At 42.2% G+C, this 11,838-nt stretch overlaps 2 protein-coding genes across 12 annotated transcripts in view; both read left to right on the forward strand.

Annotated features, from left to right (window-relative positions):
* The window catches only part of OSBPL8 (oxysterol binding protein like 8), an 83,720-nt gene extending 76,733 nt beyond the window's left edge, over positions 1-6,987 (forward strand). For all 11 annotated transcript variants that reach the window (XM_074539700.1, XM_005480621.4, XM_014272074.3 and 8 more), the window contains 4 exons: positions 1,417-1,504; positions 1,888-1,990; positions 2,543-2,648; positions 2,869-6,987. In XM_074539700.1, coding sequence (XP_074395801.1) covers positions 1,417-1,504; positions 1,888-1,990; positions 2,543-2,648; positions 2,869-3,004 — 433 coding nt within the window. In that variant the 3' untranslated portion in view covers positions 3,005-6,987. The remainder of the gene's footprint in view (positions 1-1,416; positions 1,505-1,887; positions 1,991-2,542; positions 2,649-2,868) is intronic.
* BBS10 (Bardet-Biedl syndrome 10) lies at positions 6,974-11,090 on the forward strand. The gene is made up of 2 exons (XM_074539706.1): positions 6,974-7,338; positions 7,407-11,090. Exons 1-2 carry the CDS (start codon positions 6,974-6,976, stop codon positions 9,154-9,156), a joined length of 2,115 nt encoding a protein of 704 aa, XP_074395807.1. The 3' UTR covers positions 9,157-11,090.
* Positions 11,091-11,838: the final 748 nt, after the last annotated feature.

The raw sequence follows: 11,838 nt of genomic DNA on the forward strand, positions 1-11,838 counted from the left end.
CCTTTCCCATTTCATTGTCTTCTTATTAAGTTTGTGCAGACTTTCACGACTGAAAACATGGTGCAGCAGGGAAATTCCCCAACTAGACCAAATGCTCAGTGAAGCACCCTCTCTTGGTTTGAATCCTCTAGTGCTGTTGATACCTCTTCCTGTTCAAGAGTTGGGAACAGTCCAGCTGAATGGACTGCCCATACTCTTGAACTCTGTGCAAAACCATTAGGAAGAGGACTTTACTTGAAATCTGTTAGACTTCAGAACCTATCTTGTAAATCTGTGTTATTCCTGATGTCCTTGAGGCCTTGTGCTTCAAGGATGTGTCACAGAAATTTTGCTATGTACCAGAAAGCAGTCTGCACTGACAGCATTCCCTGGAAAAAGCCTCTCCTTTCAAGCATATAATGCTGGCTCACCACCTGGTCCATGTAGAGAGCAGTCTTCTACACTTACTGTGAAAGATGTGTTCAGTGAGCTGGAGCATTTGTTAAGGTATCTGGATTATGGATTTAGGCATCTGGCTTACAAATAGAGAAGAGAGCAATGCCTAGTTCTTAACCCAGTTACCTCAGATGACATTTAATTCAAGTCAGGTTAAGCTAAGATGTTAGTGTAGGTCTGTGTTCACAACATCTGAAACAGCTACAGCTATTTGAAAGGCATGCAGGAGGACACAAAAGGAAATCCATGCTCAATGTACTCTGGCTAAAGCTCTGCGTCAGAACATCCTTCCCGCAGCTCACTTGCAGTTTCTGTCCTGAAAGCTCTGTAATCAGTGGTGACGTTGGTGTTTTCCTTCGGCTGCTTGTTGCTCTCCAGTGAGTTATGTGTCTTATGCTGTTGTGGTTTTTAAAATTCTGAATCAGACTGTAATTGAAAAAGCACTCTTAAAAATCAGAACAAGAAAACTGTGCATAGCTTGTTAGCGTCTCATGAAACCAGTCTCGATTACCATTAGTTGCTTTGGGATGAAAGCAGGTTTGACGTAACTGATTCTTAAACTCTCCTTCATAGGCATCTTTCAAAAGGAAAAAAGAAAACTCAACAAAAAGCAGTCTAAGTATTTTTAAATTCCTCTAATTTCCCTGTAGTTCTAAAATAATAACTGTATCTGAAGCAGAAAATCTTTCATGATTCAATCAGATACGATTGGCAAAAAAAATTCATTATGGTATTGTTGGCTAATGTAATAGTTTGTACTCCTATCAGCTGGCTAGGGGTTTGATCTGGACATGAAGTTCATTTTTTAACTCTGCTGGCCCTGCAGGTTAAGACTGGACCATAAGTAGAAGATAAGATCATAATGCCATATCTGATTTCTGTGTAGTGAGAGTTTTAGCCTCTTCATACTGAGTAGTTTCTGAGCAAGGAAATATTTCTTATTGAAATTGCTGTAGTGTTAACATTATTTACTTTGTCTAGTACCAGACCATGGGACCCTTTGAATGATATGATCCAGTTTGAAAAAGATGGTGCAATCCAGACAAAAGTTCGACATCGGACACCAATGGTATGTTCCCGTTCTGTCAGCACATGCAAGATCCAGGAACTTGTATATATTGTATATTATGTGTATAAAGATCATTAGGGCATTGGGAATAATGGGAAATGTTGTTTACACACAATATTCAAAGTCTTTCACTTCTGTGTTGCATCCTAAGCAGTAGAAGTTACTTGATTGGATAGGATATAAAATATGCAAACCTGAGCTCAGCAGTTTAATGTGTATTTTCCCTTAAATAGGAAGATGCACAAAATTCAGACTGCTAATACATCAAAAATTTTAACTTGGACTTCTCTGAGATATTGTGCTTTTAACTGTCATTGTTGGAATGTGCTGCTTTGCTACAGTTCTGGTTCTCTGGAAATAACACACAAATTTATGAATTTTAGGTTACTGTTCCAAAAATCAAACGAAAGCCATCTGGTCTGAAGAAAGGAGAGTGTGGTTTTTCATCCCCAGAGCCTGATAACCAGGATTCCTCTGGGAGTGAAGGTACAAAAAGATACATTTACTTACACAAATAATAAATTTATTTGACAGCTGAAGAGTTCAGTGTCATAAGTACTCTTCTTATCACAATGTTTTTACAATATTTTAGTTTTATCCAATGTGAAGCATGTTCTGGAAAACAAAGCAGAATGGCTCATGGTTTTGATTGCAAATTTTCCTGTCTTTTTAAATGCAGTGTAGGTAGGCTTAAGTGCTGTACATATTTAATATCTAGGGGAAAAGAATGATGTTCATAAACTGTTTTCTTTCTTAAAAATTTACTTTAATTTGTAGATTAGTATGTGGCTAGAGGGTAAATTTTTCTTGTTGATAATGTTTGCAGAAGCTAAACAATATGATGAGTGTTTAAAAGATATTTCAAGCACTAAAGTTGCTGTTCTGTTGTATAGGTGACTGAAATAAAGTTTTCAATAGAAGCTAGACAGAAAATTTTCTCCTCATTTTTGCTACAGGTTTAGTTTGTCTTTTGCACTTTGTTCCTTTTATGGCAGCAGTCACTTCAGTCAATTACATCTGGCTTTTGTATCCTTCTAGCACAACTTATGAAGCATAATACAAGAATAAGGAAAAAAGGGACAGACCTTGGTGAACTACATAGTGCCATTGAGTCTATAAAGAAAACACAGGAAGACATTAAGAGGTAGTACTAATTAAAATGCTTTAAAATGGTTTAGAGAATAGTCATCTTGTAGGATTTTTTTTCTCTTAGAGGCTGGTATGCATCTTTTCTCAAATATTGATTGCTCGTTGATGTTTCAGTGTTTTCCTCTAAAGCTGCCTTCTGTAGGGAATCCTCACATAGTAGAAAGTGTCAAATTGTCTAGTCTGTAATTTACAGGATATTGTTTTCTATCTTACAGGGAGATCATGGCGCTACGAAATAGAGTCACTTCTAATTCATCACCCTGGGACTACCATTCCTTGCAGTTTAAGCACTATGTCTTCATTGCACTTATGGTTCTGCTACAGCTTATCATTAATATCTTGTTCAAATAAGAAGTGTGAACAAGGGCCTTCTTGAACTGGAATGATCAAACTGTTACTGGGGACCATATTTTAAGCTGGACTTTAAATGATGCAATATTATGTAAAAGAACTGTGTAGCAACAACTTACAGAACTTTGCCTCAGCATTCATGGTTCAGAATCATACTTGTGTCTACCCAGTTGCAGTAAGAACTGTGTAAGTGCCAGTACACTCTTGCTCCTGGTGTGTGCCTCTGTCTCGCAGTCATATGACATCAGCCTTGTGTTTATATTGCGTCACACTGATGAATCTTCACCACAGAATAGATCAAGTTCAACACTGAGGTCAGACCCCATAGGTTGGATGTGAGTCCTTTATGGTAGAATGATCAACAGGCGTACTTCATTACATATATAAACTTATCATTTTTGTAACAAAAAGTTTTGAAGTAGCCATCAGCTTTTGTAAATGGCATTGGGTGTTTGGAAGCAAACTTTTAAGGTCAAACAAATACATTATTATAGGAAAAATTGTGTGTGTTAGGAAATGGCAAGTAAAAAGTCTTTGGGAAATCTGCAATATAATGTCCTTGATTAGTTTTGGAAGTATGAGGTTTTTATCCTGAATTACTGTAGGCTTGTAAGCCAGCTGTTTTATAGTTTTAAAACTTAAGATTCATCTTAAAAACATTCCCACATCTACTGTACAGAGCACATTTTTTACAGTACAGCAGCCAGGGAGGTACTGTGTTGGTCTACTCTCTCATGAATTGCAAATGTCAAGGATTTATGGTATGTTTGTAAGTCTTGAAAAATCTACAGCTTTGGATTTACATTTGTTTATGGCCATGTCATGGTAAGCAGACAGACTGCTGATGCCAGGACTCATGGGTATTTTTGAAACAAAATGTCAAGGGGTATGCTTATTCTGTAGCTTGAGCTGAATCTCCAAAAGGCAGTGTAGAATAGGATTCAGGCACTGTCATGAGCAGAGTTGCAAATGAAAATGTGTGTGTTTACACAGGGAAAGCTCAGAAGTTGTGTGATGGCTAACACCACGTATCTCAAAACAAGAGGAGAATCCAAGTGTTTGAAATCCCTCTGTACTGCAAGTATATACTACCTACCAGAATACATGGATGCACCTTCTTAGTATGCTGTAGTCATACACATTCATGCAAAGCTTAAGTTTAAATTCAAAACCAGGGTTTCTAACATTTTTTATTTGAAGAAATATATGCATGTATAGAATTTGTAAAATTCCAGCCAAAAATGTAGTGCTGGTATTTATCTGGTGAGTTCCCTGTGCCAGTCAAGCATACCAAGGCAAAAAGGGGCTGCAGAAATGAAAAAGTATTTTCAGTACCCTAGGTGAGACAACAGGAGGATGAGTGGCACAGTGTGAAGGACAGCCCAGTTTGTTTTCAGAGGATCCTCTCAGGAATCAAATCCATCCTGGGCAGTGGAATAGTTTGAAAGTCATGTTTGGCTTTTTGCCATGGCCAGGTTATGCCTCTGCCTTGGGCAGCCTGCCTGAGTCTTCAGGTGATCTGCCCTTCTGTTCTGCATCAGTCTCACTAGTATTTAGTAAAAACACTGTTTACTTGTTTATCTGTCCAGCTTATATATTTCTGTGGCTGACACCCATGCACCTCCCCTAATCTTTTACCTTTCCTCTTCTGTGGGCCTCAGCTGTGTGAAAGTCTATTGTGCAAGCAGTGAACTTCAGCATATTTCGTACAGCTTCACATCGGCACGGTTTGGTCTTGAATAATTTTTCTGGAACATGTTATGTTAACCAGATCTTGTAGCCATGGGCAAGACTAAACCTGGTTGGACTTCTATTAAATCTACAGCTGATTTAACAGGGGCAAAATTTGTGAACATAGAAAGTCCTTTCATAAACAAACAAAATAATTACAAATGCCTCAGTCTCTAAATGGAAACTGAAGTTACCCATGTATGAAATGGCATTAAGAAAGCAGAGTATTATGGTATTCACTTTAACATTCTTAGCCTGGAATTCGGCTGTTCATTATTGCATTCACATGTCAAAGCTTCACCTGTCTTAAGATCCATTACAAGCCTTTAAACATACTCTGAACATGAGAATAATCCAGTGAGTGAGATTTGGGCAATAACTTCAATCCGCTAAAATAATATTCTGCTAAATTTGTGGTGCTGAAACTCTTGACAGATAGTTTCAAGCTTTTATCTCCTTGTAAATAGAAATGTATTTCTGCCTTTTCATGCTATTTTTTAAATCACTTCTATTCAAGAACAGTGAATAACAGAGTTTGCATGCATTTTTACATGGGCCACATTGTAGTGACTGGATTTGACCCCGCCAGCTGGCTGGCTGGCAGTGTTGGACAATGTCAGACTAAAAAGATAATCCATTGCTGAAGTTCATGCTTAGCTCACGATGAGTGAAAGACTTGAACAGAGCAAAACAAAATCCTTTTGCTTATTTTCCTTTTCAACTTATTTTTTAGAGTTGAATTCTGTTGAAAAAGTGGTTTTAGTGATGAACTGGAAAGGTAAAGGATATGTGATGAAACTTCTTGAAAAGTAAGATTGCAGACTTCTGCAAGACTTTATGATTAGATAAATTCTGAAAAGTACAGTGAAAATCTAGTAATTTGCTGGATTTTGTATATTTCCTCATTTGAATAGAACAAAGAAACTTCTTCCCTATTTTTTACTGTACAGTTGGTCACAGACATGTATGGATCCTTTTTTTAGTGCGTCACCATTGTCCTCTTTAGCCATGATGTACAGCAGATCTTGACTACTACCTGCTTAAGACTGAGCTCTGCACATATATAAAAATTGATTGTACAGTTTGCAGATGCTTGATGCTTGAGGGCTGTGGCCTTCTAGTTTTTAAAGTTTATAACAGCACTTGTTTTCACATTTGATTTCAAATTCCTGTTTTGTTTGGGTTTTTTTCCTTGTACAGGAAATATCTGCAGAATTTGCCATGTGGTTTTGTTGGGTTGGTTTGTTTGTTTGTTTTCAGATGCACTCTATGCCTTTAATTTGCCATTTAGGTACAGATTGCCTAACTGGGTACAGATAACCTAAGCTAAGAAAAAGTAAATATGAAATACATGTGAAATACAACAAGTATCATTTTCAGTAGATGATGTTTCTTGGATTTCATGTGTTGATTCCTTTTAAATAGTTGATATCACTTGATGAGGGTGTATAGTCTGGTTTTCGTGTCCTTCCACTTATGAAATCTCACAAATTATTTGCAAGGTTGTCTTGTAAAATGTAATGGTGGTGGTTTCTTCTTTTTTGTTTGTTTGCTGCCCTTGTGTGCCTTTGGCAATTTTTTTTCCTTCCTAGATTCATGTTTATGAAACAGACTTTGTATGTCAGTTTCTTAAAGGCTGTTATTTTTAGCTATTACCATTGTTTGTGTAAATAATGTGTAACAAAAATTCTGTACATCTCTACGTTTTAATTATTTTTATTTCAGGAGTACCCGCAAATCACAGAAAATTTAGCAGATATTCAAGTATTGTAAACAGTGCCTTCTATGCTGTTCGGAGACATGTAAAGATTTGTCAAATTTGTGCCATATATAATACCAGATCTTTTGTGAGGGCTGTTGTGTTTGAGAACTGATGTTCCTGCTTAGTCATTCTCTGAGGGGGAAAAAAATCAGCTCTTAAAACATTACACTATTTCTTCTTACTGGCTGGTGAGCCGAAAGTAGAGGACTTGGGATGTTTACAGTGAAGCTGCACTACTTTGTGGTAATACAGAAATAGCTCGAACGACGTAACTTCGGGGTGAGATTATTTGGGCTTTTTCTCCTTAACTTTTTCTCCTTTCTGCCCTACCCCGGCCTTTCGCTCTGCCAAGCGGGAAGATTAGCCCTCAGGACACAGCGCCCGCTTCCCCGTCCCGCGTGTCCCGCCCTGTCCGACACCCGGGATCACGGCTTCGTGTGAGGGCTCTGAGCTGTTACGGCCCGCCTCCAATAAAGATGTGTCGCACCTCCGTGTCTCTGGGCTCTGTGCGCCGCTCCCTCTCCTCCGTCCCTCCCGCTCCCCGCGTCCCCCTGTCCCGCCCTCCGCCGCTGCCCGGGCGCGGCCCTCATGCTCGGCGGGGCGGGCGGAAGGAAGGAGGGAGGGAAGGAAGGGGTGGCCCGGGCGCGGCGGCGATGGCGGCGGCTGGGCCGGAGCGGCCGCGCTTGTGGCAGGAGGCGGCGGCGCTGGCGGGCGCGGTGCGCGGCGCGCTGGGGCCGCGGGGCGGGCGGGCTCTGCTGCTGCGGCCCACAGGCGAGGCGATGCCGACGCGGGACGGGCGGCGGCTGCTGGAGGCGCTGAGCGTGGAGCCGCCCGCGGCCAGGTACCGCGGCGAGGGGGCCGGGCGAGGCCGGCGGGGGCGGCTCCCTAACGCTGGCCGTGTCCCCGCAGGGTGATGGCGGCCCGCGCCTGCAGCCACCGCGCCGCGACGGGGGACGGCGCCAAGAGCTTCGTGGTGCTGCTGGCGGCCGTGCTGGGCGGGCTGCGGGCGGCGGCCGGCGGCGCCGGGCTGCGGCGGGCGCTGCGAGATTTCGAGGCGCAAGTGCTGGAGCGGGCGGCAGCGCGGGGGCTGCGGCGGCATCTGCGGCCGGCGCCGCCCGGGCCGCTGGAGCCGCTGCTGGAGCCGTACCTGGCCGGCCGGCTGGGCCCCGGCGAGCGGCGGCGCCTGGCGTGGCTCTGCGCCGAGATGTGCCGGCGCTGCGCCCCGGCCGCCGCCACACGGCCGCAGGTGCTGCGGCTCCTGGGCCAGCGGTTCGCGGAGCTGCACGCCGCCGTGCCCGGCCTGCCCCTGGCGAGCTCCAGGGTCCTGCCCGGCATCGTCCTCCGCAGGGACTTCGCTGCCTACTGCCCGACGGACGGGGAGCTGCGGGCCCTGCTCGTCACCGAGCCCTTGCGGCCCGCCCTGACGGCCCCCGGTGTGGAGTTTGTTGTAGATTCCGAAGGTCAGTACCAGGCTTCCCTGCGCTGGATCGCTAAGAGGACAGAAGCCTTAATGAAACATTTGCAGAGTAACAACGTTAAGCTGTTACTGTCCAGTGTGAAGCAAGAAGATGTAGTTATCTACTATGCCAAGTTATGTGGTGTGTCTGTGGTAGAGTGCTTATCCTCGGAAGAAATGGCCCTTATCAGTGAAATCACTGGTGTCTCCCCTTACGTGCCTTTTGGTGATACCATGGACAGAGAGATAACTGAAAGTGCAGTGGTAACCTTTTGCCAGCCCTTGCTGCTCGTGTCCAAGAGATGTGTCCACGTTGGCTTCGCCAGTGTGTGTGCCTTCCAGCCCCACTGCCTGATCCTGTGTGGGCCGGTCGATGGCGTTAATGAGCAACATGCTGCTGCTCTGCAAGAGGCGTTCACAATGCTGCAGCAGCTGTTCAAAACAGTTGATCAGAGGGGGGGATGGAAAGCGGAAGGTGAAAGCCAGAGTAAAGCCTCAGATGTTTACACTTGGCATTCTTCAGCGACTCAGAAACAGCTGGTAAGAGAAAATACTTGTAATATTAACGAGGTTTCTGAATGTCAGCTGAAGGCACTTAGTGACAAAACAGAAAGGAAGATTTTTGACCCTGATCTGCTGGTCCACAATCAAAAGAACCACAGCACTCCTGTGTTAGTGGCACATAACACTGGTACAGTCACTGCGCGTGAGTGCCTGGATGTTGGCAAAGGTCTAGAGAAAACTTGTTGCCATATAGTTCCATTTAAACAGGAGGAGAGTTGTGCAGGTGTTGCACAGGATTGCTCCAACTGCCTCATAGAAGCGGGATCAGTTTTGCCAGTAGGAGGTTACTTTGAAATCCTGTTACATTATTATATTCAGGATTATGCAAAACAGTGTCAGCAGTCAGAGCTAACCATTGTATCTAATGTGGTTGCTGATGCTTTGCTAAGTATTCCCAAGACCTTGTACCAGACAGAACGAGATGGCTTTACCAAATTCTATCTTGAAGCCATTAATTTACTCAAAAAAAATCAGCCACTGCCTGTAAACAATGAAGGCTTAGAGTCAGTGTATTGCAAATACCAGTTAGTCATTTCAGTTCTTCATTGTGTTACAGAGCTTCTCTCCATAGACTTAGTAATTCGTATTAGGCGGCCGCTCCAAAAAATTGAGGATCGTGACTCAGAAGATGACACTTGAAATAATTAATAAAGAATGCTGTTTATATGTGTTGTTTCCTTGTGTCTTCTTGTTAAATGGACACCCTCAAAAGTCCGTGCTAGAGACTAAAAGATGCTTCTTCTCTAAGAAGATAAAGGCTAACCAGCAGAGACTGTGGAAAACTGGGTTATGAACAATATGACCTTGACATTTTGAGCATGAGGGAGTGTAGCAGATTTTCCACTGCAGATGTGCAGTACAGTCTCCATCCACATCCTGAGAATTCTGTGTACATTCAAGCCAAGGGTCAGCTTTCCCTCTTTTGGTGGTTTGAGTGTTTTCACGAGCTAGATGTAGTTTCTTTTCTTGGCATGTTTAAAGTTGCCAGTATGACAGGAGCCACTGAACTTTCAAGTTACAAACCAAAGGGTAGATTTTGTAGCCTTCATAATTAGCCAGATTAATTTTTTTTAAATAAAAATATTTTGTATACATCATAATTTTGACTATAAAGGGAAAAATCTAACTTGTTAGCCTCTTCCCAATGAAGAATTTTCTGATAGGAGATGCAGCATTTTTATCTTCAATTGAGTTCATTTCAGTTAAACTAGAAGAGTTAAGAATAATTTCATACCATGACTTTATGGCAGCTTCTCTGGAAAATTAGTTTATATGGCATTGCTTAATACAACTCTTTGTTTTAACTACAATGGGTTGAGTTGTGGTCCTGGTATAAAAGGCTATGTACTTACAGGAAAAAAAAATAAAGCAGTTCTGTTTGAAAAACTTGAGACAGTTCAGTCTGATCATTAAGGATGTTATTCTGGGTTTGTTTTTTGTTGGTTCTGTTTTTCCCTAATTCTTTTTTCCTTAGAATTTTCACTGTAATAATATTTGCTTTAAGTCCAGAAGCACCTGCGTGTGTACCTCCCTTTCTGCTGGGTCCTAAAAATTATAGGTTTGATGGAGGAGGTTTTTGAGTAACTTGACCAGCTGCAGCTGATAATAGTATCAAGTTGGTTCTGTGTGCATTTCCCAGTGTTGCATAATACTGAGAGTAATGGATTTGTTTGGGTTTTTTTTTTCAATCTATTAAATAAAATTGAGTGGGGCTGTTTAAAGCCATAGGCATAAATCATATTTACTTGCTATACCTGAGATCATTACAACAAGAAAAGAGATTTTTTTCCCCTCCATTAATTTAGGCTTTTCTTTTTTCAGTTTGTTCAGAAGACTCAAACTACCCAAGTTCTTTCAGGTGTTTTGTCAGCAATGCTTTGTTTGACTGCAACTCTCCATTGACATTTTACGTATATTCCTGGTAATATAAAACATGGTAATAATTTTTTTTCCCTGACAAATACACTTTTACAGACATCTGCTGATGAATAATGGTGAAACTCAGGGCTCACTAGAGTGATTTCTTTACCAAAAAACTAAGGACAGTAATTGTTTTTGTTAGAATCTTTTGGCAGGTGTGGAGGTGGTGGAGAATTAAACAGGGAGGAAAGAGAATCCCATCCTTGTTGCTGCCATGTGCTCTTGGAAGCTGCTTAATATGACAGGTGTAGTATGAGCCTGGAGAAATCTCCTTTGTGGAATGTTCCAGAGCTGTGTGCCCTGTTCTGCCTGGAGGGCGCTGGGAGCTCCCACCAGCCCTGGCGCTTCAGCAGCCACTTGGGTCTGCATTTTACTGCTGTAATGAGCTGATGAGACAGTTTTGCTCTTGCACAAGTTTCTGAAATACTCTCTTCAAACCACTGACCAACTTGCTGGCCAGAGAGGAGTGATTTGCTCTGTGGTAGTCTAACTACTGTACTGTGGCATTGAACATGTGAAGCCTGGCAGCAGCAGGGGTTCTCTGCAGAAGCAACTTTTGTATTCTGAATCAAGGTGCTGTCTAAATAAAGAGTGTACTCTGTCATTTCACTTTATACCATTTGCACGTCTGGTTACTTTCAGTACTGCAGTTTCTTTGAAAGGTTAAAAATATTTTGTTACATGAACAGACTTCTGGTCATTTGATTTAAATTGTGTCATTCTTACTGGGAAGAAGAAAGTCCAGAAATTTTATCATATATAGAACTTTTACTTTTGCATGCCAGAGATACAAAGGAGAATTTAAAAATGACAGTTATATAAAACTTTTTTTCTGACCTGTTTTTGGTGAAACCTCTTGAGTCTGAAGATTCACGGAGGCAAGAACTATATTTCTATGACTTCTCTGTCCTTTTATATTTTATCAATTATCTGTTTTCCATTTTGAACTACTGTTTCCCTATTCTGTCTGCAGAACTGGGATCATGGCAGGCTTTTCCCTTGGAAAATGTCCCTTTGTTCTTTGTCCTGGTCTGCAGAAGTGGATGCTTGCTCAGGATTTGGCTGTTGGGTTCCAGTCCTGGAGTCTAAGCTCATTACAAGATGTGCACCAGCTCAGGGGGGAAAAAAAGGCATTAACTTAGTCTTTGGAAAGAAGAACAGATTTACTGCTGGATTCAGCTCTTCCTTATCCTTAGGAGTCTTCTTCAGTAATTAGCCTGGATGTAAACATGTAAACATCTTAGAAATTATTTTGGGTTCACTGCTATCCCATCTGCCCCTTAAGAGAAAGGCTGCTTGTAGCCCTGAGAAGCAGCTCAGTCTGTCTTCTGGGCCCTGCCTTGGGTGCTGTCCCTGCCATTTCTGCTCTGCTGATGTTTGTGACCTGCTTCAGCAGCGCCC

This window comes from Zonotrichia albicollis, chromosome 4 (assembly GCF_047830755.1).
Source record: "Zonotrichia albicollis isolate bZonAlb1 chromosome 4, bZonAlb1.hap1, whole genome shotgun sequence".
NCBI classification, from domain to species: Eukaryota; Metazoa; Chordata; class Aves; order Passeriformes; family Passerellidae; genus Zonotrichia; species Zonotrichia albicollis.